This window comes from Pleurodeles waltl, chromosome 12, assembly GCF_031143425.1.
Source record: "Pleurodeles waltl isolate 20211129_DDA chromosome 12, aPleWal1.hap1.20221129, whole genome shotgun sequence".
Taxonomy (NCBI): domain Eukaryota; kingdom Metazoa; phylum Chordata; class Amphibia; order Caudata; family Salamandridae; genus Pleurodeles; species Pleurodeles waltl.
Window position 1 is genome coordinate 208,403,019 of NC_090451.1, and position 26,978 is coordinate 208,429,996.

General features: G+C 45.0%; 1 protein-coding gene across 1 annotated transcript in view; it reads left to right on the forward strand.

The window, feature by feature from the left end:
- The window catches only part of SPG7 (SPG7 matrix AAA peptidase subunit, paraplegin), a 462,707-nt gene that overhangs the window by 40,219 nt on the left and 395,510 nt on the right, over positions 1-26,978 (forward strand). Inside the window, exons 2-3 of the mRNA XM_069216631.1 lie at positions 7,557-7,659; positions 19,272-19,361. Of these exons, the coding sequence (XP_069072732.1) occupies positions 7,557-7,659; positions 19,272-19,361 (193 nt within the window). The remainder of the gene's footprint in view (positions 1-7,556; positions 7,660-19,271; positions 19,362-26,978) is intronic.

Genomic DNA, 26,978 nt, shown 5'->3' on the forward strand with positions numbered 1-26,978 from the left:
TTTACCGCCAGGAACAGGATGGCGGGAATGGGTGTCGTGGGTCCCCTGCACTGCCTATGCCACTGGCATGGGCAGTGCAGGGGCTCCCTAACAGGGCCCCATAAAGATTTTCACTGTCTGCATTGCAGACAGTGAAAATCGCGACGGGTGCAACTGCACCCGTCGCACTCCTGCAACTCCATTCGGAGCCGGCTTCATTGTTGCAGGGCCTTTCCCGCTGGGCCGGCGGCCGCTCCTTTGGCGGGCGCCCGCCGGCCCAGCGGGAAAGCCAGAATGGCCGCAGCGGTCTTTCTTCGGCCTAGTCTTTTCTCAATTTGCATATATTTTCAGTCATCATAAGCAGGAGACAGAACAGCAAACGTAAAGAACATTCCTTCCAGTTTTTTAAAGAAAACATGGCATTATTTGTTTTGCTTGGTTTTCATAGATATTCCTTTCGCTGTTCCATCATCACAGATATAATAGTAATAGCACAAAAATATAATTTAGCAGCACAATTCATTCCTCTACCATAAAAGGCAATAGTACGAGACAAAAGTGCTAAATAAAAAAAAATAAACGAAAATGGGACAATTCATTTAAGAGACATGTTGGTTCATTTAAATAGCATCAAAAACATACAACATAGTTTTTGATAACATTTATAATGATAGATTACACCCTGCATAACAGTTTGCTCAAGTGAGCAATTGAAATACTTTATACCAAGTTTGCTAGCATGTCCTCTATAAGGATAAAGTGCAAAAATGTGGAATTACAACTTTTAAAACCTATATAAAAGGAAAACTGCTGAAAACGGGACAATTCATTTAAGAGACATGTTGGTTCATTTAAATAGCATCAAAAACATACAACATAGTTTTTGATGACATTTATAATGATAGATTACACCCTGCATAACAGTTTGCTCAAGTGGGCAATTGAAATACTTTATACCAAGTTTGCTAGCATGTCCTCTATAAGGATAAAGTGCAAAAATGTGGAATTACAACTTTTAAAACCTATATAAAAGGAAAACTGCTGAAAACGGGACAATTCATTTAAGAGACATGTTGGTTCATTTAAATAGCATCAAAAACATACAACATAGTTTTTGATAACATTTATAATGATAGATTACACCCTGCATAACAGTTTGCTCAAGTGGGCAATTGAAATACTTTATACCAAGTTTGCTAGCATGTCCTCTATAAGGATAAAGTGCAAAAATGTGGAATTACAACTTTTAAAACCTATATAAAAGGAAAACTGCTGAAAACAAAATATTCAAATTCAAAGATGTACAAAGATAATTTCGTTTTAATTGTTAAGATCTAGGGGGATCATTAGTCAATTAAAACCATAAACATTGTCAAAGCATACACTTAGCATCAAAATAATGAATATTAAAAACAAAATATGCAAGCAATATGAAGGGATGACATCACGATATAAGACCACCTCCCAGTATTAAAAAGGCCTTCTTAATTATGAGCCCGGGATGCCTACTACATAAAACTTGCTGAGGTGCATGTCTTAGCAAGACTAATTGGTCGCTGCCCCTGAGTGCTAAAGCATGCATAAAGTACTGAGGTGCATATGCGGAACCTGTAGTATAACAGTATCCAACAAGGTGGGATGGGGTTTTAAGCATCCTAATGGAAAACTTACTACTCCCCTAGCAGCCCACCTTGATCTTAGCAATGTTGACTAATCACTGCCAATTGAGATTTTACCCTAGCAAGACTAACTGGCCTCTGCCCACGAATGCTACTGCACATCTAAAATGCTGAGGTGCACTTATGGAACCTGTAGTGAAACTGGTGCCCAACACAGCGGGATAGGGGTTTAAAGCATCCTTAGAGAAAGCTTGCTACTTCCCTAGCAGCCCACCTTCGTCTAAGCAGGGTTGAACAAACACTGGCCATAAGATCTAAAGCATATGTAAGTGCCCAAGTACATATACAGGTCCGGTTGGTGAAATCGATGCCAAGCAAGGCAGGATAGGGGAGGGGTAGGAGTATCCTGAAGAGGAAAAGCATACTACATCCCTAGCAGCCCACCTCGATCTAAGTAGGATTGACTAGTTTGGACCTTAACATTAGCTAGTTGGTGAATTTGGATCTCCTCATCTTGCTTAACCCCCTTGGCCTCCCACTTTTGCCTTCCTTAAGATTCCCATTAGGTGCACCCATCAAGTTATAAGTGACAGCCTTCGCCCCAATCTAGACAGAATTATTAACCTTAACAAGGTCCTTAAAAAAGTTCAAAAATTGCACCAGTCGAATATCAAGCATCACATTCCGTGGGTTCATTGATTCTATTACTGCCGATTTACATGTCCTAATTCCCAGTGCCTCAAACTCCTTTCTCAACAAGTACTTTCGCTGTTCGGCTAAGCGGGGGCTGTAGGAGGCTGGCCTGGCTTGTAGTGGGTACCAGAGGTACTTACACCTTGTGCCAGGTCCAGTTATCCCTTATTAGTGTAGAAGAGGTGTTTCTAGCAGCTAAGGCTGATAGAAGGTAGCTATAGCAAAGCAGCTTAGGCTGAACTAGGAGACATGTAAAGCTCCTACTATACCACTGGTGTCATATGCACAATATCATAAGAAAACACAATACACAGATATACTAAAAATAAAGGTACTTTATTTTTATGACAATATGCCAAAAGTATCTCAGTGAGTACCCTCAGTATGAGGATGACAAATATACACAAGATATATGTACACAATACCAAAAATATGCAGTAATAGCAAAAGGAAGTAATGCAAGCAGTGTAAAGTTACAATAGATTGCAATAGGAGCACATAGGTATAGGGGCAACACAAACCATATACTCCAAAAGTGGAATGCGAACCACGAATGGACCCCAAACCTATGTGAGCTTGTAGAGGGTCGCTGGGACTGTAAGAAAACAGTGAGGGTTAGAAAAATAGCCCACCCCAAGACCCTGTAAGGTAGGTGTAAAGTGCACCTACAACCACCAGAGAGCACAGAAGTCGTGATAGGGGGATTCTGCGAGGAAAACCAACACCAGCAATGCAACAACAGTGGATTTCCAGACCTGAGTACCTGTAAAACAAGGGGACCAAGTCCAAGAGTCGTGACAGTGTCGAGGGTGGGCAGATGCCCAGGAAATGCCAGCTGAGGGTTCAAAGGAGCTGCCACCGGATGGAAGAAGCTTGGTGTTTTGCAAGAACGAAGAGGACTAGGAACTTCCCCTTTGGAGGATGGATGTCCCACGTCGTGAAGAAGCTTGCAGAGGAGTTCCCACGCAGAAAGACCGCAAACAAGCCTTGCTAGCTGCAAGGGTCGCGGTTAGGGTTTTTGGATGCTGCTGTGGCTAAGGAGGGACCAGGATGTCGCCACGTGGATGAGGAGACAGAGGGGGCGCCCAGCAAGTCAGGGAGCCCTCACAGAAGCAGGCAGCACCCGCAGAAGTACCGGAACAGGCACTTAGAAGAGGAGTGAACTGGAATCTACCCGAAGTCAGAAAAGGGAGTCCCATGACGCTGGAGGACAACTCAGAAGGTTGTGCACTGCAGGTTAGAGTGTCGGGGACCCAGGCTTGGCTGTGCACGAAGGAAATCCTGGAAGAGTGCACAGGAGCCAGAGCAGCTGCAAATCACGCTGTACCCAGCAATGCAGTCTAGCGTGGGGAGGCAAGGACTTACCTCCACCAAACTTGGACTGAAGAGTCACTGGACTGTGGGAGTCACTTGGACAGAGTTGCTGAGTTCCAGGGACCACGCTCGTCGTGCTGAGAGGGGACCCAGAGGACCGGTGATGCAGTCTTTTGTTGCCTGTGGTTGCAGGGGGAAGATTCCGTCGACCCACGGGAGATTTCCTCAGAGCTCCTGGTGCAAGAAGGAGGCAGGCTACCCCCAGAGCATGCACCACCAGGAAACAGTCGAGAAAGCCGGCAGGATGAAGCGATACAAGGTTGCAGTAGTCGTCTTTGCTACTTTGTTGCGGTTTTGCAGGCGTCCTGAGCAGTCAGCGGTCAATCCTTTGGCAGAAGGTGAAGAGGGAGATGCAGTGGAACTCTGGTGAGCCCTTGCATTCGGTATCTGAAGAATTCCCCAAAGCAGAGACCCTAAATAGCCAGAAAAGGAGGTTTGGCTACCTAGGAAGGAGGATAGGCTAGTAAGAAAGGTAAGAGCCTATCAAAAGGAGTCTCTGACGTCACCTGATGGCACTGGCCACTCAGAGCAGTCCAGTGTGCCAGCAACACCTCTGTTTCCAAGATGGCAGAGGTCTGGGGCACACTGGAGGAGCTCTGGGCACCTCCCCTGGGAGGTGCAGGTCAGGGGAGTGGTCACTCCCCTTTCCTTTGTCCAGTTTCGCGCCAGAGCAGGGCTGGGGGATCCCTAAACCGGTGTAGGCTGGCTTATGCAGAGATGGGCAGCATCTGTGCCCATCAAAGCATTTCCAGAGGCTGGGAGAGGCTACTCCTCCCCAGCCATCACACCTATTTCCAGAGGGAGAGGGTGTCACATCCTCTCTGAGGAAATCCTTTGTTCTGCCTTCCTGGGCCAGGGCTGCCTGGACCCCAGGAGGGCAGAAACCTGTCTGAGGGGTTGGCAGCAGCAGCAGCTGCAGTGGAGACCCCGGAAAAGCAGTTTGGCAGTACCCGGGTTCTGTGCTAGAGACCCGGGGGCATCATGGAATTGTCTCCCCAATGCCAGAATGGCATTGGGGTGGCAATTCCATGATCTTAGACATGTTACATGGCCATGTTCGGAGTTACCATTGTGACGCTATACATAGGTAGTGACCTATGTATAGTGCACGCGTGTACTGGTGTCCCCACACTCACAAAGTCCGGGGAATTTGCCCTGAACGATGTGGGGGCACCTTGGCTAGTGCCAGGGTGCCCACACACTAAGTAACTTTGCACCTAACCTTCACCAGGTGAAGGTTAGACATATAGGTGACTTATAAGTTACTTAAGTGCAGTGGTAAATGGCTGTGAAATAACGTGGACGTTATTTCACTCAGGCTGCACTGGCAGGCGTGTGTAATAATTGTCAGATCTCCCTATGGGTGGCAAAAGCAATGCTGCAGCCCATAGGGATCTCCTGGAACCCCAATACCCTGGGTACCTTAGTACCATATACTAGGGAATTATAAGGGTGTTCCAGTATGCCAATGTGAATAGGTGAAATTGGTCACTAGCCTGTTAGTGACAATTTGGAAAGCAGAGAGAGCATAACCACTGAGTTTCTGGTTAGCAGAGCCTCAGTGAGACAGTTAGTCATCACACAGGGAACACATACAGGGCACACTTATGAGCACTGGGGCAGATACAAAGGACATGCAACAGCATTGCGTTTGTCTGGTGGCAAAAGTAGCACTTCATGTCCCCCCCCCCCCCCCCCCCCCCCCCTGCATTGCTCTACTTCCTGCCATTTTGACTTAAAGTCCAGGGTGGGAAGCTCTCCCAGTCTCATTTAAAGTAACGTCTGCTTGACCTACAGGGAGTAGGTAGCTCTCAAGTGAGGCCGGTCCTTTTGATCCTCATAGGAGCTCAACACCAGCCACCTGTGCGTTTGTTGGGCCACGATTCCTTTGACCTCTATCCAACTCCGCAGTTTGGTAATTTTGTTTACCATCCTTCTAAACCCTTGTTCGGTTGTATCTAGCTTCCACAGTTCACCCAGCCCAGGTTTTTCTGTTCTGTCCTCTAGATAATTTTTATAATCACCATATCCTCTTTGGAGGTAGATTTCGGCCCAGGCAAAGTTAGCTAGTGAACCCTTAGCGGCTGATCTCAACTTGAGACACCATTTTATAAATGCTCCTGGTTTTGCAAGAGGTAGTGGTCACTCTCTGGTGAGTGGGCAAAGCAAAAAATACACATTCCTGCTATATAATGGCTGATTTACCATGGTTTAATCCAGATAAGAGTCAGATTTGTTGGACGGCCTTATCCATGATGGTGTTGCATCATCCGGTAGGCAGCCATTCAGAACAATAAGCCCTGCTAGCTCACATGTTCTTAATAACGTTTGCCCAATCTTATCTTGGCGCTTATAACATGGGAGACATTGATCGAGAATGGACCCAATTGCCTAGGCATGCTCCTCTCTTGACCAATGAAACAGATTTGAATTAAAATATCCAGTGAATAGCAAATAAGATGTCTGACATTCATAAACTTGTCAACTGTTGCAGAGTTCCCCTTTGGGTTAATATAGACATAGTTAATAATTAATTAAAAGTATAATTAAAAGTTAATTAAAAGTATAATTAATTATATTTACTTTTACTTTTAATAAAAAAACGAATTAAACCGTGTTTCCAAGTCATAATTATATCGGGGCTCTAATCTTCTCAAGGAAAACAATCTGTTACCCGCCATGTGGGGTTTTATGTTCTTTATCAATTCCACAATATTTTGAAGATCACTTCTACCATCATGACTTTCATGGAAATGCCAGGCTAAAGGTTATGTCTTATAATTACTTTTATTGCCCTTGTGTGCTCCAAGGTTCTCTTTTTTGCTGGATCTATAGTGCTACCTATATATTGCAGATTACATGGGCAGGTTAGCATTTACTCTCTGTAATTTGAGTTAGAAGTAATGTTTATTGATCTTCATCTTTTCTTTCGCATACGGGACAGTATATTCTTGAATTGCACTGCAGGATGTGTTTCCTTTATTGCAAAGAGAGATTTTTTAAAAATATATATTTACCAACTGTTATTTTTTTTTCTTCTTTTTTTCGGTGGCTAGAAAGCAAATGTTTTGCCTTCCTATGTATTATCCTGGGCGTGGGGGTAATTATAGTTCCAATAATGTTCTCAGTTTTGAGAAAATGCCAATGGTTTCTCAGAAGGTTGAATAATACAGCTCTCTATTATTCATTCCTTCTTTTGGGTAAGGCCTATCTTTTTGCAAACAATGAACAAAATATAATTTACCTGATGTGATTACATAAGGATAACGTGTGGAATAAGCCTAAACTGTGCTGCATAAGGACACCTTGTTCTAGACTAGCATTGTGTACAAAAGGATTGATGCTGCCCTTCCACACCTCTTCCTTCGATTGCCGCCTTCACGTCCATGTCGCCCCTGCCTTCCTGTTCTGTCTATCTTTAATACCGTTCCTAACTTTTTGTTGTCTGCAGCTCTCACTTGTGTGTCCCATGACTACCAGTCTTCTGTTCTTCCCAGAGTGCTCCGTAGTGAACTAAAGGTGTAAATGTGCACTATAAAACACAATGAAAATAAATCAATATATACAATATTGTAAACTTCTGGAATCCTTGTTTCCCATGTAGAGTGTGCACACATTCAGCTGTCTGAATGTTGCATCCTGCTGATGCATTCCTATAGTTTTTCTAGATGTTTCCCAAGAAAGACATTTCTCTTTGCAAGTCCCTTATTTCCTACAGGAAAAATGATTCGAATTAAAACACAAAATTCCATGTTCTTAATCATAGAGTTGAAAGTAACATCTTTATTATTAGTAGGAACAAATGATTGTCATTGCGCCAAGCTCTTTCAGTCTTAACTACAATGAAGCCTATGTTTGAATATTTTTCTTTGCTGTCTTTCTCATTTACAGACTTTGCTGACACGGAAGCTTTCCCATACATTTCAAGGGGTTAGAGGATTATTGGTGAAACAGCATCTAATGCGTGATCCTATCGGGCTCTGGAAACTGCTCGGTGAGTACTTATAAATACATAGCGATTAGTGGTGTCCAACCTGGTCCAACAGATTTTTTTTTTTTTTTTTAATTAAAACAAGATGATTGTTAATCATGGTTTGCAGGCTTGTGTCAAGAACCATTTTTTATCTCACAAATACAACATTGGCTTTCTGCTTTATAGCCATTTGAATATATTTTTTTGTTACATAATGAAGTGAATCTTTCATTATGATTTGTATGTAAATCTAGGTAAAAGTGTCTTTATTCTCTGAGGCATTACATGTAGGTTTATAGATGGATAAGCTGGTGATAGATATGTATATATTTATGAAAACATGTTTAGAAGGAGTTGTTCTGCTTTCCCTCTTATTTCACAACCGAGCTTACAGAACCTCTCTGGAATGCACTTCTGAGTTTAAAGAAGACATTTATTGTTATTAATTCTCCACCACGAGGTTCCTGAGAGACGAAATTAGTAGATTGGAAGCACACGTTCAAAAGTAGTCGCAGCAATGAAAGCAAAATATATCAAAGTACTTCTCAGTTGCAATGTACACTTATTATATTATAGCATAACTTCAAAGCAAAGCATACAATTTAAAATTCACCACCGTAGGGCCTATAGCTCAGCTTAATCTTTCTGGGGTCTGCAAGTTGATGATTCCGGTCAACTGCGAGAAAGAGATTCTCTACCCAAACGGGAGACAGGCAACTGAGGTCTATCTCCTGTCTGAAGTCAAAGCAGATTCAATCTACCTCTCTGTAGCCCAGAGTCATCCTTAAAAGCAAACTCAGTGTGCGAACCGAAGGACCCTGGAGAGTGGTCAATTCTCCCAAGCCCCCGAGCTCTCAGGCTGGATTGTGAGGTAAACACAAAATCTATGTGCTCTTATCAGCTAAGGTCTGGTGTGAAGAAAACAGCTTGGTCCATCTGGTGGAAAAACACAGCTTGGAGAAACACAGCTCATCTGCAATGTCTCAAATGCAATGTCTAACCCCACGTCAAAGCCAATAGGCAGCTAACCTAAATAGCAAATGTAATGTCTAATGTCTAATGTCAAAGCCAATAGGCAGCTAAACTGAATACAGAATGTAATGTCTAATGCCATGTCAAAGCCAATAGGCAGTTAAACTGAATACAGAATATAATATGCTACTGGTGAACATTGAGCAACTAATCTGTGCAGTGGTGAAACACAAAGTCATTGGTCAAACACAATTAATAGCATCACATTCCACCCTATGACCAATTAATTTTTGTTTCATATACCTCTTATTTCAAACAAAGACATCAACACAAAAAACATTATAAGCAAATCAAATTTGAATGATAAAAGCAATCACTGTAAAGCAATGGAAGTGGATTAACATATTGATCTCATAACCTATCACATCAGATACATCTACACAGAAAAGACTAAAACTTATATACTCTGACTGGGATAATAACTGATTGAACAGTGTCTCTAAAACAGCAATTTGATTTAGCATGAGTTCTACTCATGTAAAGGTGCACGGTCCACCTGAAAGGTTTGCTGGAATGTAAGTTCCATACGAAAAAACACAGACAGTTAACTGGTTAGGTTGCTTAGTTCCAGTGGAAGAATGTAATCAAAGTTGAACTTGAACTGAAGGCGCCAGTTGCGCAAAATGGATCCATGGTGCTTGTACTTTAATCAATCAGGTTCAGGTTGGGGGTTCGTCCCTTCCCCGACCCCACACGCACACACCCGAAGGGAGACCACACAGCACACTCATGGTCAGTGGCGAAACGTGGTAGGATCTGCAAAAGAAAAAAGTATGACTTTTCATGCAAATAACATTTGTCATCTGAAATGTGCCCTTCCTCTTCCTTTCCCTGTTTTATAATCAGCAGGACGTTTTTGGGGCCCTTTGTTGTTATTTCTGCAGGTTCTGGAAGGTCATCTGGGTCTTCAACCCACACCTCAGCACTGAGGTTTTTATCTGCTGCACCACAGCTTCCCTTTTCTTGCACTGTCAGAAGGGCTGGGGCAGACTCCTTCTTTACCAAACCTCCATTCACTGCACTTTTGACAAGTTGGGCCATTCTGTCTCCAATTTGTATGAATGAATCAGATTATTTTCTAGTGATCAGCATAATTTGTATTTCTCCTTGGTAATCTGCAACAATCACTCCCCCTAAAACCTGATCAATTTGCCATATCTGTCCTGGCAACTTTCCTCTCCCCAACTGATCTTTGACTGTTTGTGGGACAGATTGCTCTTGTGTGTGCTGCACAGTTTTTATCAAATCTAAGGGAATGTGCATCCCTCTCATCTCTGCCCACCTGTAAGTGGCTTTTTCTCCCAGATGTCCACATTTCTGGTGCACCCACTTAGCCATCCCCACTAAGTCAGAATTCTGGATGGACATTTCAGACTCTGAATTTTTCTCTTTAACATCTACAAGCGAATTGAACCAGTTATGTACAAGCCATGTGGAAAACCAAACGGCTAAACCATTGGCAGTGAACCAAGAATCAGTGTAAAAATGACGCATCTCAAGCAGCTCTTGCTTTAAAGTCCGACACACATTGTACAACGCTGTTCCTTCTCCTGTGCTAGAAAACCACTTTTCAGTCAATTAATCATTGGTCAAACAAACATGCTTTTTATCCTCAGGGGACACAAATTCAAATGGTGCACTCAATTTCACTGGTGACTCTTTTACCTGTGGTACTCCCTGCACCCTCTCCACATCCTGAAAAGTGGCTTGTGACACCTGTTCATGTAGGGCTGCAGTGACACTAGCCCTGTCTTGCATGTACGAGATCCAGTTTATGATACTAGCTTCCTGTGCCTGTCCTAAACTGTGAGATTTAGGTGAATTCATCACCCACTACATGCTTGATATTTCAGTTTCCATACTCCAAAGTTCCAGGGGCACTCTTGTCTTCCCCTGTTCCTGATTTACATGTAAATCAGTGTTTCCCTCTTGCACTGCACAGAAACCTAAAGTCTGAATTATTTCATTTGCCAAATTAAAAGCGCGCAGCTGCTTATATTTTTTCCTAGTGACTTTATACCAAAGTGTTAGGATTTCACTCAGATAAGGGCTATACTGTTTCCAAAAATCAAACAAGCTAATGAAACTTGGTGTCCCTTGCTTAGTGCAAATAGTAAGAAACTCTAAAATCTTTTGTTTTACTTGTGCCAGTAACTGCACATTTTGCGACGGTACTTCTGCCATGTAATGAATTTTTCTTTACAGAAGCGGTCTGTAAATAACATTCTGAGCTCTGTTCTCAGTGTTATCAGTTAAGGAATGCGGGGTGTTTTGCTCTATGCTCTGCTCACACGGAGGCTCAGACTGGCTCACAGCTGTCTTAACCCCCTCATTACTGGAATGGGAAAAGCCAGATTATTCTAAAACAGCAGTTTTATAGATTTCAGCATTATCTTGCATTAATGTGTTCTGGCTAATTTGCTCACGTAAATTCTTATTTTCATGTGCTAACTGCCTACATCTCTCCTGCATTTTTCTGTAAGCAGATAAAAGTATCCAAACCCCTCTGTCAAGAACAAAAGGAGCATCATTTCTTTCAAAAGGCACATTTTCTAAATATGCTTTATCACAGCAAGAAAACATGTTTCTCACAGCACCATAAGGCAGTTTAACGTCACATGCATTTTCAAACATGGTCTGCTGTGCTTCTGTAATTCTCTAAACAACAAAAAACAATTACACTTTTAAATTGTGCACTAAGAAATCTCAAATTCCGACTCCGAAAACTGACGACTAAGCCAAAATGTTCTGCTTTCCCTCTTATCTTATAACCGAGCTTACAGAACCTCTCTGGAATGCACTTCTGAGTTTAAAGAAGCCATTTATTGTTATTAATTCTCCACCACGAGGTTCCTGAGAGACGAAGTTAGTAGATTGGAAGCACACGTTCAAAAGTAGTCGCAGCAATGAAAGAAAAATATATCAGAGTACTTCTCAGTTGCAATGTATACAGATTATATTATAGCATAACTTCAAAGCAAAGCATAAAAGCCAAAATTCATCACTGTAGGGCCTATAGCTCAGCTTCATCTTTCTGGGGTCTGCAAGTTGATGACTCCGGTCAACTGCGAGAAAGAGATTCTCTACCCAAACGGGAGACAGGCAACTGACGTCTAGCTCCTGTCTGAAGTCAAAGTAGATTCAATCTACCTCTCTGTAGCCCAGAGTCATCCTTAAAAGCAAACTCAGTGTGAGAACCGAAGGACCTGGAGAGTGGCCAATTCTCCCAAGCTCTCAGACTGGATTGCGAGGTAAACACAAAATCTACGTGCTCTTATCAGCTAAGGTCTGGTGTGAAGAAAACAGCTTGGTCCATCTTGTGGAAAAACACAGCTCATCTGCAATGTCTCAACTGCAATGTCTAACCCCACGTCAAAGCCAATAGGCAGCTAACCTAAATAGCAAATGTAATGTCTAATTTCATGTCAAAGCCAATAGGCAGCTAAACTGAATACAGAATGTAATGTCTAATGCCATGTCAAAGCCAATAGGCAGCTAAACTGAATACAGAATATAATGTGCTACTGGTGAACATTGAGCAACTAATATGCGCAGTGGTGAAACACAGTCATTGGACAAACACAATTAATAGCATCACAGAAGTCATTCCACTTAAGCCTTTCTCCTTATTCACCAATAAGGGAAGGGTATATTGTTCTATTTGCACTGCCTCCTAGCTGGGTTTTCACATGCACGGAACAGAGGCTCCAACTTCAGAAAGAGTAGTTATGGACCTTGTTTTTGCATAGTGTGCAATTTCCATTTGGGGTGATCCTCTTCTTCAGCCACCCTTGGCAGTTGGTCTGCTGCATTGTTATCTAGGTCACTCTGTTTTAACCATAGATGTGATCTCTTTGTTGAGGTATCCTTTGTTTAAATATCTCCTTTCAATTGCATACCTCCTACAGTTTTTTTTATCACCGTTAAAACAAAACTTGTAATATCAAATGTGTGTTTTCTGTAATGGCACCTTTTTACATCTTGCTATGTTAGTTGTCCCAGGTACACTAGCTGGCTTCAGAGATTTATCTTGTTATGACTACCGCTCTCCAGCTTCTTTTTTTTTTTTTTTTTTTTTTTAAACCATGTTTTTATTGGTGTTGATTCAAAATTATGACATGGAGGCAGAGTATGAGTACTGAGGTGCCGCGCAGGGCAGCCACGTTTTCAGCACAACTGTCCCTAAATATAAATTGCATAGTGAATCAACTGTACATTATCAATAACACAGGAGGGAGTTTAGAACATTTGCATGAACAACTTATATTAAGAAAAAACTGCAGCACAACAGGGACTGGCCTTGGGAGCATGAAGGGGTGTGGGGAAGGGACAGCGGACCATTGGCCCATAGGAGGGGGAGCGGGGAGGACTAAGCAGTATTACCTCTCTCTCACCATGCCAACCTCCAAAAGGTCTTAACATGTAGGGGTTATACATTCTCAAACTCTAACCTATCCCCCCGAGCTGGTTATGTGGAGCCTCTCTTGGTCTTGGCTCAGTGGGGTCGAGTGAGGGGTGCGTGCCAGAGCATCAATATCTGACAGGCTATTCAGCATATCCTCCCATATGTCTAAATCCTGTTCGGCATTTTCATCGGTGCGCTCCGCTCATAGGCGCGTCTCTTCTGCTACGCCCCATTCTTGCATATCATAGAGCCACCTATCACCCTTCGTGGTTATGGATGGGGTCCCGTGTATGGCCACCCTATGCTTAGCCATCACTAGACCCAGCTGTGCAAATCTGTGGCTGATTCGGTCCCCCTGTTTTGGCATCGGGAGCACTCCAAGTAAACAGTGTATTACAGAGGATTCTATTGACACCTGTGTGACCCCTGGACTCCCTCCCAGTATTTCCGCAAGGTGCCGCAGTTCCACGCCATATGGAGAAAGGTCACCTGTGTCATCCCACAGAGTGGGCATTCTGCTGAACGAGCACTATCAATTCTGTGTAAACGCAGAGGGGTCAGGTAGGCTTGGTGCAGGTAATAAAACTGAGTAAGTTTCACCCTGGCGTTGCTGACCACCTCCGGATGTACCCGCACCCAACGTGAGCCACTGTGGGAGTTCTGCCCATCACCCCCCGGACCACTTAGAGACTTCTCCATATTGGGGTCCTCTGAGCACCACTGAGCGGCATATTGCTGGAGGCTCGCAACGTAATACAGTCTGAGGTCTGGTAATCCCAGACCCCTTAGGTTGGTGTCTAATTTCAGGAAATCAAGCTTGACTCTGCTGCGTTTATCTGCAAATACTAGGGACACTAGGAGTTTATTAAGTTGAGTGAAGGTAGTTGGTGGAATTTTGTACATAGCATTTTGCAGGACGTATAAACAGCGAGGTAGAAAAACCATTTTACACAGTGCGACTCTGCCCACCACCTCTGGCATGCACAGAAACTAATGGATTCCTCTAGGCCTTGAAGAACTCTACCCATATTAAGGCAGTAGTGAACCACCAGGTCAGTTGCAATCTGGATCCCCAGATACCAAAAATGAGCGACTTCCCTTTGAAGCTGAGTCATAGGAAGTTCAGTGGGGCCTTTCCTTGCCAGTGCGACCAGTGGGAATAGTACTGTCTTCTGTTTATTGACCCGGAGGCCCGCCGCCCCTCGAAGTAAGACATGATGTGTAACAGTCGACAGACTGTTATCGGTGTGGACATACACCAGTGCGTTGTCCATATAAAATGAAACAACATGGTTGTTACTCCCCACTGCAATCCTCCAAACGGCCATGTCTTGCGATGATGTATCGCCAGCGGCTCCATCACTAAAGTGAAGAGGCGTGGTTATTAAAGGCACCCCTGCCTTGTACTCCTCTGAGGGGGGGATCCATTCCGACCCTAGTGGTCCTGTTCGAACCCTTGTGACCAGATTATCATAAAGTAGATCCAACAAGGACAGAAATGCCGGTCCAAATCTCATTCTCCGAAGAACCTCCTAGAGATACTCCCAATTGAGAGTGTTGAACACTTTCTGGATATCTAAAGCAACCAGCGCCGCTTCCATCCCACTGTCAGCGACCGAATGTTGGATGTGTGACAGCCGCCCAGGCATAAAGCCACACTGGTCGTTGTGTATTAAATGAGTGACCATGCCACGTAGTCTAGTGGCAAGGGCTCTTTCAAGAATGTTTGCATCGACTCCCAACATGGACAGGTGTTGGTAGGAACTGGAATCCAAGGGGTCACTGTTTGGTTTATGGAGCATAACTATCTGTGCTTCACGCATGGTCTGCAGCAGTATCCCACGCCCTTGCGCCTCTAACAGCACTTCTTGCAGGTGTAAAAGGAGGAGCACAAAATATGTTTGGCAATATTCCGCTCGCAAGCCATCTGGGCCTGGCGTCTTACACCGTGCCATTCCCCGAATAGCCTCTCCAAACTCTAGACATTCAGTCTGTGTGGCTGTGAGGCGAGTGAGTGGAAGCGGGTTCAGGAATCACACATGTTCTCTAATCTATTAACTTTTTGTGCATCATAAACTGACGCAAGGTGGTCCCGCAGAAGGAGGTTGACTGTCACCTGTGACCCTGCAAGAGTGCCATCATGTTGCCTTAGAGATAGGATCACCAGAGTGGTTGTTCCCTCTTGAGCAACCATGGCAGTAGGTATCAGGATTTATCACCCTCTCAATGTAGTAATTGGCAATAATCACATGAACTAATGTGTCCAGCCTATCCCAGGTCCCCTCCACTGCTCTACGGGACACCGGCATTGGTGCACTCTGGGCCCCCAGCACTGGTGCATCACGCTGTAAATGTCTTTCCTCCCCAAGCAGTTGAGCCTCCAGGCGATGTCTTTAGCCTCCTTGTCACTGCCTTCAGGACGTCGCACTCTATGCCCCTATAGGTTGATGTGGACCAGTTGGAGGCAAAGTAACCTGCTGTCATCGACCTGAGCTCCTTTAGAAAAGGGATCAGTGAGGGCCTCTGGAAGAAGTCTACTTAGGGGCACCAGGGGTCTCTCACCGCCCACATTCGAGTCTAGTAGGAGTGGTGCATGATCTGAGAGAAATCTACCTAGTATCTGTGACCGCACCACCTGGGTAGCAATGTTCTCTGTGGCCAAAAGGCCAAAAAGCAGTCAAGACGGCTATATGTATTATGTGTTGGAACATAGCAAGTGTATTTCTTGTCGTTTGAGTGCATCATTCACCAGACATCTAGTCAGCCTATTCAGCCTATCACCTCATGCAGTGCAGCCACCATATTGGGTTTCGTGCTCAACCGGGGTTGGGTTGTCGATCCCAATCACCATCCAGTACACAGTTGAAATTCCCAGCCCAGAGTATGGGGGTTCCCTGATATGGGGGGATTTCATGTTCTAACTTCAGATAGAACAACCCATTATCTGTTTTGGGTGCATACACATTCAGAAGACAGACTTCATGTCCATCCAGTAGATCGCATAGCAAAAGGTATCTACCTTCTAAATCCGCTTTTAAACTTTGCATCCGAAATGGGACCTGAGGCACAATCCAAACGGATACTCCCATGGCATAGTTGGAGAATGTAGCAGAGTAGAATTTCCCCCTCCATTTCCTCTGCACCTTCTGGGCCTTACTGTCCAGGAGGTGCATTTCTTGCAGCAGAGCATTCTGTATGCACTGCCATATGAGGTATGTGTGAATCCTGTATCTTTTAACACAAGAGTTGAGACCCCTCACATTCCAGGTCACTACCTAAAAGCGTGTAGCCATTGCCCTGTAGAACTTCAAGTCTCACCAAGTCCAACCCCCACCCACCACCATGTCCCTGCTGCAAAATGAAAAACAATTCAAACAGACAAAATCCCATCCCACCCACCAGGTAAACACTGTAGAGCAGCCTGTGTCTTCCGAATCCCCCAAAACCCATTACTCCCACGATCACTAGTTAACCCCCCCAATAACAATACTGGCTCTCAAACAGCCTACACATACACACAAACCTCTTTCAACCGCAATGATAGAAGTGGGGAATCAGAGCCCGGCATTCATGTTGGCCACTGACGACCCTGTTAGCCCCAATCACACACCTATGGTGGACATAGCACACACTCACTCAGCACCACAAACAGTCCTTCACACTCCTTGTTCCAATGCATGATCCCAAAAGAATTCAGAAACCAAGGTGTAGGAGCAAAGGGAGAGAAAGAGTGGGAGGCGTGGGTCCAGCCAACCCTGTTTAGCTCAGTACAATTCCCCCACAAGTCATCATCAATGATCAATACTTCGGACTCATCAATGGTAGCAGCAGGTGGTCGCTGTTGACACCCACCCACCCTACTCCCTAGTCGCCAAACAGAAAGGCCACGCCCAACGGAAGGGGGAGAAAATAATCCTCCACTCAGTATGATCTGGAATAGGATACTCGCACTGCTGGGACAATCATCGGGATCACAACTCTCCCAAGTCTGGTGTCTTCCCCACCACCACGTCTGCAGTGCTGGAGTCTGAGCCAGAGGCTGACACCGCTTCGACCAGTGCCATTTCTGCCTCTCTTTCTGATTTCTGCTGCTCCAGGTCCAGTGTACCACCACGCCTACCCACCACCCGGAAGGTGGATATAGATGTGCTGACGTGGCTTCTCCTTTTCCCTGATTGCCTGGACTACAGAGGTTCTTCACATGGTTGTCAGAGGCCTGGGGGGGTTGGTGTGGGGATTCTACCGTCGCCATGGATCTCCAGGCAATCCCAACCGCCTCAGGGCTGGTGAAGAAGTGCGCGCAGTCGTTGTGTAATACCTTCAATTTGGTGCGGTACAGGAGCATAAAGCGGAGTCCCATAGCCGTTTTTGCTTAACTCCCTCAAAGGTCTGGCGCAGCTGTTGCACTTGCTAAGTATAATTGGGGAAGATACGTATTACATGATTCTCAGATTTATGGTCTCCTTCCTGACAGACTGCTCAAAGTATAGCATCCCTGTTTCTATAGTTGAGAACCTTTGTTATGAGCGTGTGGGGGAAGGCCCATGCGTGAGGCCTAAGCACCAAGGTGTGATGAGCTCTCTTGACCTTGAAACATGTGGACAATTGAGCAGAGGGGACCATCGTGCTTATCCAGCCTTCAAGAAGGAGTTCCAGACTCTGTCCCTCCACCCCCTCCAGGAAGCCTATGAAGCGAAGGTTGCAGTGGCGTGAGTGGCCTTCTGAGTCCTCAGACCTGGCCGCTAGCATATTCGCTCTGGTCGATAAGGACGCCAGTTCAGCCCGTAGAGAGACAACCTACCCCTGCAATCAGAAGACTTCCTGCTTGGTAGATAAGGCGCATTCCGCCACTCCGCGGAGATCCGCACACAGGAGACCTACATCCTGAGACAGCCTCAATTTTTGCCTGAACAACCTCACTTAAGGCCTCTGTTGCAGCTAGCAGCTGGCCACTAGTCAGACCCTGGGGTTCTGGCCCACATCCTGGGGGTTCCTGTGGCAGAGGGTTTAACCCAGTGCCTGATACTGGAGCAGTGAATTGGTTTATTGTGGTCTGCTGAGCCCATCTCTGTTGTCTATCTTTCCTCATAAAGGGCGGCGACGCAATTGGCCTGTGTCACAGTGTGGTAGAAGACACTATTCTTGGGTAGGACCCGCTTGCTCTTCCAAGTTACCAGGCATGTGCAGCACAAGCAGCCTTGTGGCTTTAGTTGTCCATAGTGTCCATAGAAGGCACGGCAAATAATCTCAGGAGGGAGCAGAGCCTGCTTGCGCCTCTGTCAAAATGCAGCACTAGCAGCTCTGCGGGTCCAACAGTCTCAGCGGGACCCGATAAGGCAATATGGGTATCACACTCTGTGAAGTCTGGCAGGTTAAGGTGACCTGTGTCTCCTTTTTAAGCCACTCCCGGTGCCAATCCCCTCAATCTGGGTAGCCAGTATCTGTGGTTGCAGTGCAGGGGAGGCCGGATGCCTCGCCACAAACAGGGGGATAAAAGACTGTCCGAGGTGAGAATAAGGATCAGTGAGGCTCCCCCCCATGCTTACCTTCGCCTCTCTGTGCTCCAGAAAGGGCCGTAATCATCTCTGGGTTTTCCCAGACTTTTGTATTGTGGCGCTTCGCGAGCTCGGGCCTCATTCAGGAGCAGCAACGCATCAGTCGGTGCTGTGTTGAATGAATCTGGGCAGGTAACAGCTCAACGGTATCCCTACTGCTCTGACCGTACCTCTGGTTAATCTAATCCTGCCGATGAATCCGTGGGGACAGGATAAATGCAGCATACCAGAGTTCGGGGCACAGAGCTTACTAAACTACAGCCACCAATTTGCAATGCAGGCCACACCCCCAGCTCTCCAGATTCTTTTGAATGGTGAAAGATACACTAATTAAACCACAAAACATTCAACGGCAGTGTAAGTTATTAGCAACTTCATCCTTCTGTTAATACTCATAAATTGGGCAGGTCCCGGCATTCATTGGTGTTCAGACATGACAGTTACACTCATGACATGAAGCAGTGAGGTTGTTGGAAATGTTTGTTCAGTGTTTAAGGTGTGCATTCTGTGCTTCCTGCTCCAGATTTCCCAGTTCAAATTATTTTTCAAGCTCTACTTTTCTATCTTCTGTGTACACTATTTCCTTACAGTGTATTGTGATGTCACTTACTTCAAAATTACACTTTGTTTATATTTTGTAGGAGGAATTCACTATTTCAGTTCTTCTGAATCACAAAGGAATAGTAATAAAAATGAAGGTGCCAAAGGGAAGTCTCCAGAAGAGGATGAGGGTAAGTAGCGGGAATATAGGCACAACTGCCAAAAATCTTATTGTATCATTGGTGGCCTGACTTTTGGATTACAGTAGATACTTGATTGCTTTTCATTTAAACAGGTAGGTGTATATTACAAGTAGTAGCGTCAGCACAGTTTGTGTCTATTATTGTTTGCGTGAAATTTTCTTTGGCTTTTGGTCTCTGATGATTATTGCCTTGATGCTGATTATATGGTCAGTTGACTTGGTTCTCTTCATCTACATTGGGTTTCGTTGACTACATGAGCATTACTTATTGATTCTCATAGCTTATGTTGGATGTTTGATTGTGGTTTTTTTTGTCAGACCTGGTGGATTTTCTGATCAGTTTAAATTAGCTGTTGGAAGGACAATTATTGTTGTTCTCAGTCTTTTTACTCTGTGCTTGATGTGAGCAACACTGTTGGCAGTTGTTTCATCATGGATCATGGGTATTGAGATATTTGCTGTTTCAAAAAGACTTATTGTTCACATTGTTATGCAACTCGTGGATAGATAAGTACTGTACAGTGCTTTCTTGTCTGTTTGGCGTGTAAGGTGTATTGGTGCTGATTAGCGTGGACCAGAAGTGCTGTTAAGCCTACATTTGACCTAGACTTTGCTGTCTACTGTGATTGTATGGATGCTGAACATATAAGTAGCAACTGTCAAATCTTTAAACTGTTTGTTTAGATGCACACTTCATAAACAGTAGCCTCCTTTCCTTGTGTTTTGTTACGGATTTGTGCATGCTTACGGTTGGAACATTTAGGGCCTCATTACGAGTTTGTCGTCTTCAGGACCGCCATGTTGGTGGTGACGGTCGTACTGCCAATAAGCTGGTGGAGAAGTCCGCCAAATTATGGCCATGGCGGTATTTCCAACAGAATACAGCCAAAGTACTGCCGGCAGCGCCACTGTGGTCTGACCGCCACGGATGACGGTTGCCACCTGCAGGCCTACGGAGACCCTGTTTCTGCCGGATAGATTAAGAGGTTTCACACCGCCAAGGTTTCCACCACGGAAACCCAGGCGGAAACCAACTGCATAAAAGGAGACACTGACCTTCAGGGAGCCGCTATGGAACATGAACTACACAGCTCCCCGCTGCTCCTGCTCGGCCAAAGACTCTGGAATCTGTAACGACGACAGCACACTCTTACCTGGTACTGTTGTAGATTGGCAATTTTTGTACACTCGCACAACTGACATTCGAGAAGGGGGTGCGAGGGCGACACACGTAACTGCACACTTACATGCACACTCACATACAATCACACATACACATGCATATACACAACAAATACTCCACCAAACACACATACACACTTCACTAACACTCACAGGTACGCACGGAAACACCTCACAGGCCCACACTCACACAGTACAACACAACACATCTCAAACACAACACAACAGCACCATCTCTAATCACTTGGCAGGATCCACAGGGGAAACTATCAGGGTACACATCACACATACATCACAACGTAACACCAACAGGCACAATATTACATACAAATACACAATCACACGACTTGCACATCGACTTTCCAAGAACACCCTATCTAATATTTCATGCACATATCACAGACACAGTCAAAGCATACAAAGCCACGCAGCACACCAACAAACACCTCAACACAAACAACACACAATACCAACACAACAAAACCTCTTGGACACACAACTGTCCATCACACAACAGATACCATACCACTTTAATACAAAAGATTGCCACAACCTCACATACTGCCTAAGCAAAACACACATAGCCCAAGCAGAACACACACAACTATTGTCAGCCAGGAACAACTCCATACTGGGGAAAGAAATGCATGACAAAAATGTAACCAGGAAAACAACTACTTGTTGGTCCTAATAATTATTAAGTTAAACATTCTAAAAATATAAAAGGCCAGAGGCCAGTCCATTTATCTAACAGTCTGTATTCACACAAAGCACAGATGTGTGCCCCGAACTTGACTCCTGACTGCCATGTAACCTCCACAGGTAGGACCATCTATGGGGCAGACATGAATTACCAACCCTCCTGTGTTGCTCTATTTTGTCTATGGTGTACATGTGGTCTTGCACATTTTGGGCAGGACTTTTATTCCTTCCAACTCTATCGTCCCATTGGGTTCTAGAGCTAGTTTCTCCTAGTTCTTCTAGGACATCCATTGCTGTTTGTCTTTGTGCACCTTCAGGTGTTCTGTTATTTACTTCAGTACATCATGTCCTTCTGTTTTTTGCTTGTGTGTTCCTTCACACGTCTGCTCTGTTTTGGGGTTATCTATTTCTGTAGTGATACAGCTGTCACTAGCACATTTACTCTAGTCCTTCTGGTACCTTTTTTGTTACCTGTTTCTTCTTTCCAGTTTCATCTCGACACATTGTCCTTTGATGCGTGTTACATACCTATCTCTCACAGTCCTTTGGACATTTCTACCCCTTTTTCATTCAGTTCATTATTGGCAGCTCTGCCTACCTCTCTTGTCATGATCACAACCACGTGCCCTTCAGAGACATTCCTTTCCAGTCACGACTTATCATATCTCCTGTTGATATGTCGGTCATTTATTCATTGGGGGTAACTTACATTATCTTCTCAACATGTCTGTCTCGTGCCTGGCTTATTTCCTCTTCATTACCGGGATGTTCATTGCGAGACTGGTGAGATCCTTTTCGCAACCCTACTCCTGGATTGATATTGCTTTGGTATCGAATTCTAAGATAAGGAATCTGCGGCTATTTGTCTTTATCAGATGGACAAGTTATTTACCTTCAGTAAAGCCTTATCTGGTAGAGTCACAGCCTAGCTGCAGATTCCTTATCGATCCACCCATCCTCCCGCTTGCAAACTGTGTTCCCTTCAGTTTCCCTTTGGGTAGTCTCCGATGTCTTATCGTTATTGTACGCATAACATCTTGATTTTTCCATCCTAGTTGGCATATACACTGTTCCACTGCCAGTTTCTTTGTGGGTCCGCGTTGATGTTTAGATTCTAGTCACAGAAGAAACTGACATCAGCGTGTGGGGGGAGGGACTATATAAACTCCGCTGACGATGTCGCTGCGGAGTTGCTCGACGCCCTCTACTGACACGCAGGTACTGCTGAGGAAACGTTTCCGGATCCAGTCTGACGCCTGGGGAGAATTCTAAGATAAGGAATCTGCGGCTAGTCTGTGTCTCTACCAGGTAAGGCGTTACCGAAGGTAACTAACTTGTCCGTTGCTTGAGCGCATGCCGGTGGTGTGTCTTTGTGGTGCTTGTGTTTGTCAAAGCAACCCTTGAATGTTGAGGTGGATGCATGCTTGTCTGTCTGTGTGCTTTTGCTCGGTCTGGGAGGAGGGGTTTGGGATTGGGAAGAGGAAGGTGGAAGGGGACGGTAGACAAAGGGTGACTGGCTGCCGTCATTGTGGCGACCAGAGCCTGAAAGGATCTCTGTAGGCCAGCCAGTGCACCGTGAATGCCTTCCAGGAACGCATTACTCTGTTGGATCTAAGTTGCCAGTCCCTGGATGGCATTCACAATGGTCGACTGAGCCACAGAGATCGACCTCAGGATGTCAATAGCCTCCTCACTGAGGGCAGCAGGGCTGACAGGGGTAGGAGCAGGGGCAGAGGTACCTGTGGCAAAGGAGATGGCCACCCTCTCGGGTGAGTAGGCACGGCCAGCTGAGTGGGGAGCTACAGGGAGGGTGGTGGTAGTAAGGGGGGGTGGCAGACAGAGATGGTGCTGGGGTGGTCCCACATGGGTCCGCCACCACCAGGTAGTGTCTACTGGAGGAGGATTCTGAAGATGAAGATGTGGATCCTGTCTCCCCTGTGGCACTCCCCTCACCCTCCGGGCCACTGGGTCCCTCGGTGTTGGTGTTATCAGCACTCCGGGTCGCATGGCCAGCAACTTCCCCACTCGGCTGTGCCCAGTCTCCTTCGCCTGCCGATGCTGATGTAGAGAAACAGAGAGGGAGAAAGCACCATCACATTCTTAACATACACAATACACAACATTAGCAACATATCTATGTCTAATAAAGCCCCAGGTAAGGGCCATTTAGAGCCTATATCATGTCACAACTACATACTTCCAACAATCCATTATGACAACAGTATCACCACAACATAAGACAACCATTTAACCACTACATCACCATCCCATCAAATCAGCTGTAACACAAACTATTCATGCAAAAGATGAATTGGCTACATCCAAAGCCTCTCCCTATACAGATCATCACTGTTTATCAACAAATCATCCTTAGAAAATGCTGTCAACTGACAACACAATATCATGCCTACCCCTAATCCACACTTGCCCAGCCCATCACCAATAGTCATGTTACATGAAAGTAACTCTTTTCAAATACAACACAGCATGTTGCTTTGCAATCACATACCTAACATGTGGCTCTATCAATAACATTCATGTCAAATACCTCAGATTAAATCCCTGCATGTGGCATACCCAAATTGTGAGACTCATAAAATAACATAGCATGGCATACAAACATCTATCACAAGTATCTAAAAAAGTGTTAGAATGAGTTTCGCAACTCACTAAACTTACTCATTGACACATAGACAACAATTACATGCCCAGCAATAGGGACCTACTTAGGACACAGGATATGCCCACAGACAACCACAGGGAGCATACCAACATCTTCAACAAAATGGACACTAATCATGTCCATAAAAGCTGCATACTATTCCACTATTCATGCTGAGTATAAACTTCTACATGAATACATCCAGATACCTACATCACTAGCAAATGTCCAGCGATGTGTAACCTAACACCTTAGGACTGAAGTAACACTGACATAATCCACTACCAAGGTAACCATGATTGGCACATACAGCTAGAGTCCAGCAAATTGACTGACAACATACCCCAATGCATCCAACATGTGTTTGTCAAATGGAACCCTAGCTACACTGTTAAGTGAGGCAAAAATTAACTTATCAATTACAAAATCTGTCATAACTGCCTCAGATTAGCAAAGGTGTAAGTCTAGCAAAGTAGAGGCCTCCACATAACAGTAGTCACAAAGTACCAATTGACACATTATGTAGGCACAAAACAGAGTATGTTGCACCCATATAAGTATGGTACAGCCCTATGTAGCATGGACAAAATACAGGCTAATCACTTACCTTTTCAACACAATGTACATGGTATAAAATGTTTGGAAACGCATTTCAATGACATGTCTTGTACTTTTAATGCGTTATTAGCACCATACTTTTCACTATGCAGGATGTCTACCCTGATCAAACATCACATTTGCCAATGTATAGTGCAGACATAACAATGGGGACACTTCCATAACCTCTGGGGGAGTGTAGTAAGTATGCCATGTAACATTCCTGGTTGGGATGACAGCCTCACATGAAGTTCCCGATGATTTCAGGACACAGGATTATTTGGAATCTGTTACTCATCTGTCAGACCCTATGTTGCACATAGAGCTAAATCCAGTAGAATCGGACTGGTGAGAGGCCAAAGAGCTGGACAACTTACCAATTGGGTATATGGACTGTGGAACATTAGGTGGGAAGGATGACACTGCAGGTTACACATATGTATAGCAGTGAAGAGGTACACATATGACACTGTCACATGTGCATCACCACATGCTATCATATTATGTGGTTGACATAGGTGTGTAACATGTCCCTATACACAATACTGTGTCCACATCTGAGTATCAAAGTTGGCAACTGTACTACTATGTCTTCCTAGGAGACCCTTTACTTGTACCACTTACACATTGTCGCAGCTGAGATACTTAGACATCATACACCTAACTGGCAGAGGCATAAACGTGTTAAGTCAGTACTTACCCCTTGTGGCTGCTGTGCTGCCCTCAAATGCCCATCCACCTCAGGGTAGGCCACTGCCAAAATGTGGGCCATTAGGAGGGGTCAGAGTCCGACGGGTAGCCCTCCCTCGTTGGGAGGACATCCCCAGCTGGGCCTCTGCAGTCTTCCGGGCCCAGTGTCTCAAGTCCACCCACCGCTTCCTACAGTGGATGCTCTACCGGCTGTGGACCCCCAGGGTCTGCACTTGCTTGGCAATGGCACGCCATATTCCCTTTTTTTTATGGGAGTTGACCTGCGTGGATGCCACAGACAAAAGCAAAAAGTCAGGTCCACATGCACCATACCAACACAAGTGGACAGAACACTTCAGCGACAGCAGGTAGGACCACATTACCATCCTCTCAGTTGACACTCCAGCACAGTTTAGCATCTGCATGCATCAACAACTTCACAACTTCACACCTCAGGTACACCATCATACACCCCAAGTTTCACACATTGGTATACCACTGGACTCACCTGCTCCTCTGGTGCACTTTATAGCTGTTCATACAGGGGTAGGACCTCCTCCACGATCTTGTCCAGCTCTTCTGGGGTGAAGGCTGGGGCCCTATCACCTGCAGGATGTGACATGATAGCTGCCAGAGGCAGTACACAGCAGTTCAGGTAGTGGAGATCTTGCTGGCAGCAGTGTCAGGAGTCAAGTGAGCAACACTGCAGAAGATGGCGGTCATGTCTGCTACGGACAGGACCGTCACCGCTGGCGGACATTGCCATTAGCCCAAGTCCACCAAGGCAGCAATGTGTTCAAATGGCAATTTCCACTGCGGTTGTGACCACCTAAAGCCATGATGACGTCCGCCGGCGGAGTTAGGTCACTTCCACATGTCCAGTACAGTAGGTCAGACGGCAGCCATTTTGAGCACATTTCATGTATGGAAAAGGTTTTGAATCTGCGTCATTAACAAATCCTTATATTGTGCAAATTATCAGTAAGTACTGCCTTCAGGTTTATTAGTCTATTTGTGCATGTGAGTAGTTAAAGCAATGTAATAGAGGGATTTGTGGTGATATAAATGTACACCTATTCTCAACATTCTATGTGCGTTGGTAATGTATAGTGTGCTAAAAATGTGTTTTACTTGTAAAGTCGGTTGGAGTAACAAACACTGATAGTCACAGATAAATATGCATGTATAGTACATTAGAAAATTGAGGGAATGTGCACCAAAGGGAGTGTCATAGGTGGAATATCAATATGCGGTCCTGTAGATGTCAAATGTTGTAACCAACCTCGATTGAGGATATGTGTGAGTTGTATATGTATATGCTCATTATGTGTGCATTGTTCATGTCACCTACAAATTTTATATGTTTCCACATAGTTACCCCGGCATGAGGAGAGGAAGACAACCTCCAGTGTACCGCCCACTAGTAGACCTGTACACCGTGGAAGAAAGACATACTATCCAGACATATCGGCTGAATAGGCATACAATCATAAATCTTTGTGATCAGTTGGAGCCTGACCTGATGCCTGCCATTCGTAATTCCTATAGCATACCTCCCATCATTCAAGTGATGTCAGTGCTACACTTCCTGGCCACTGGGTCCTTTCAGAATACAGTGGCCTTAACTGCAGGGATGTCTCAGACCATGTTCAGTCTGGTTTTGAAGGATGTATGGTCAGCAGTGCTGAAGCACCTGTCCAGCTACATCAGGTTTCCCCAACATGCGTATTTGGCCTATGTGAAGGCAGAGTTTTATGCAATGGGACACATTCC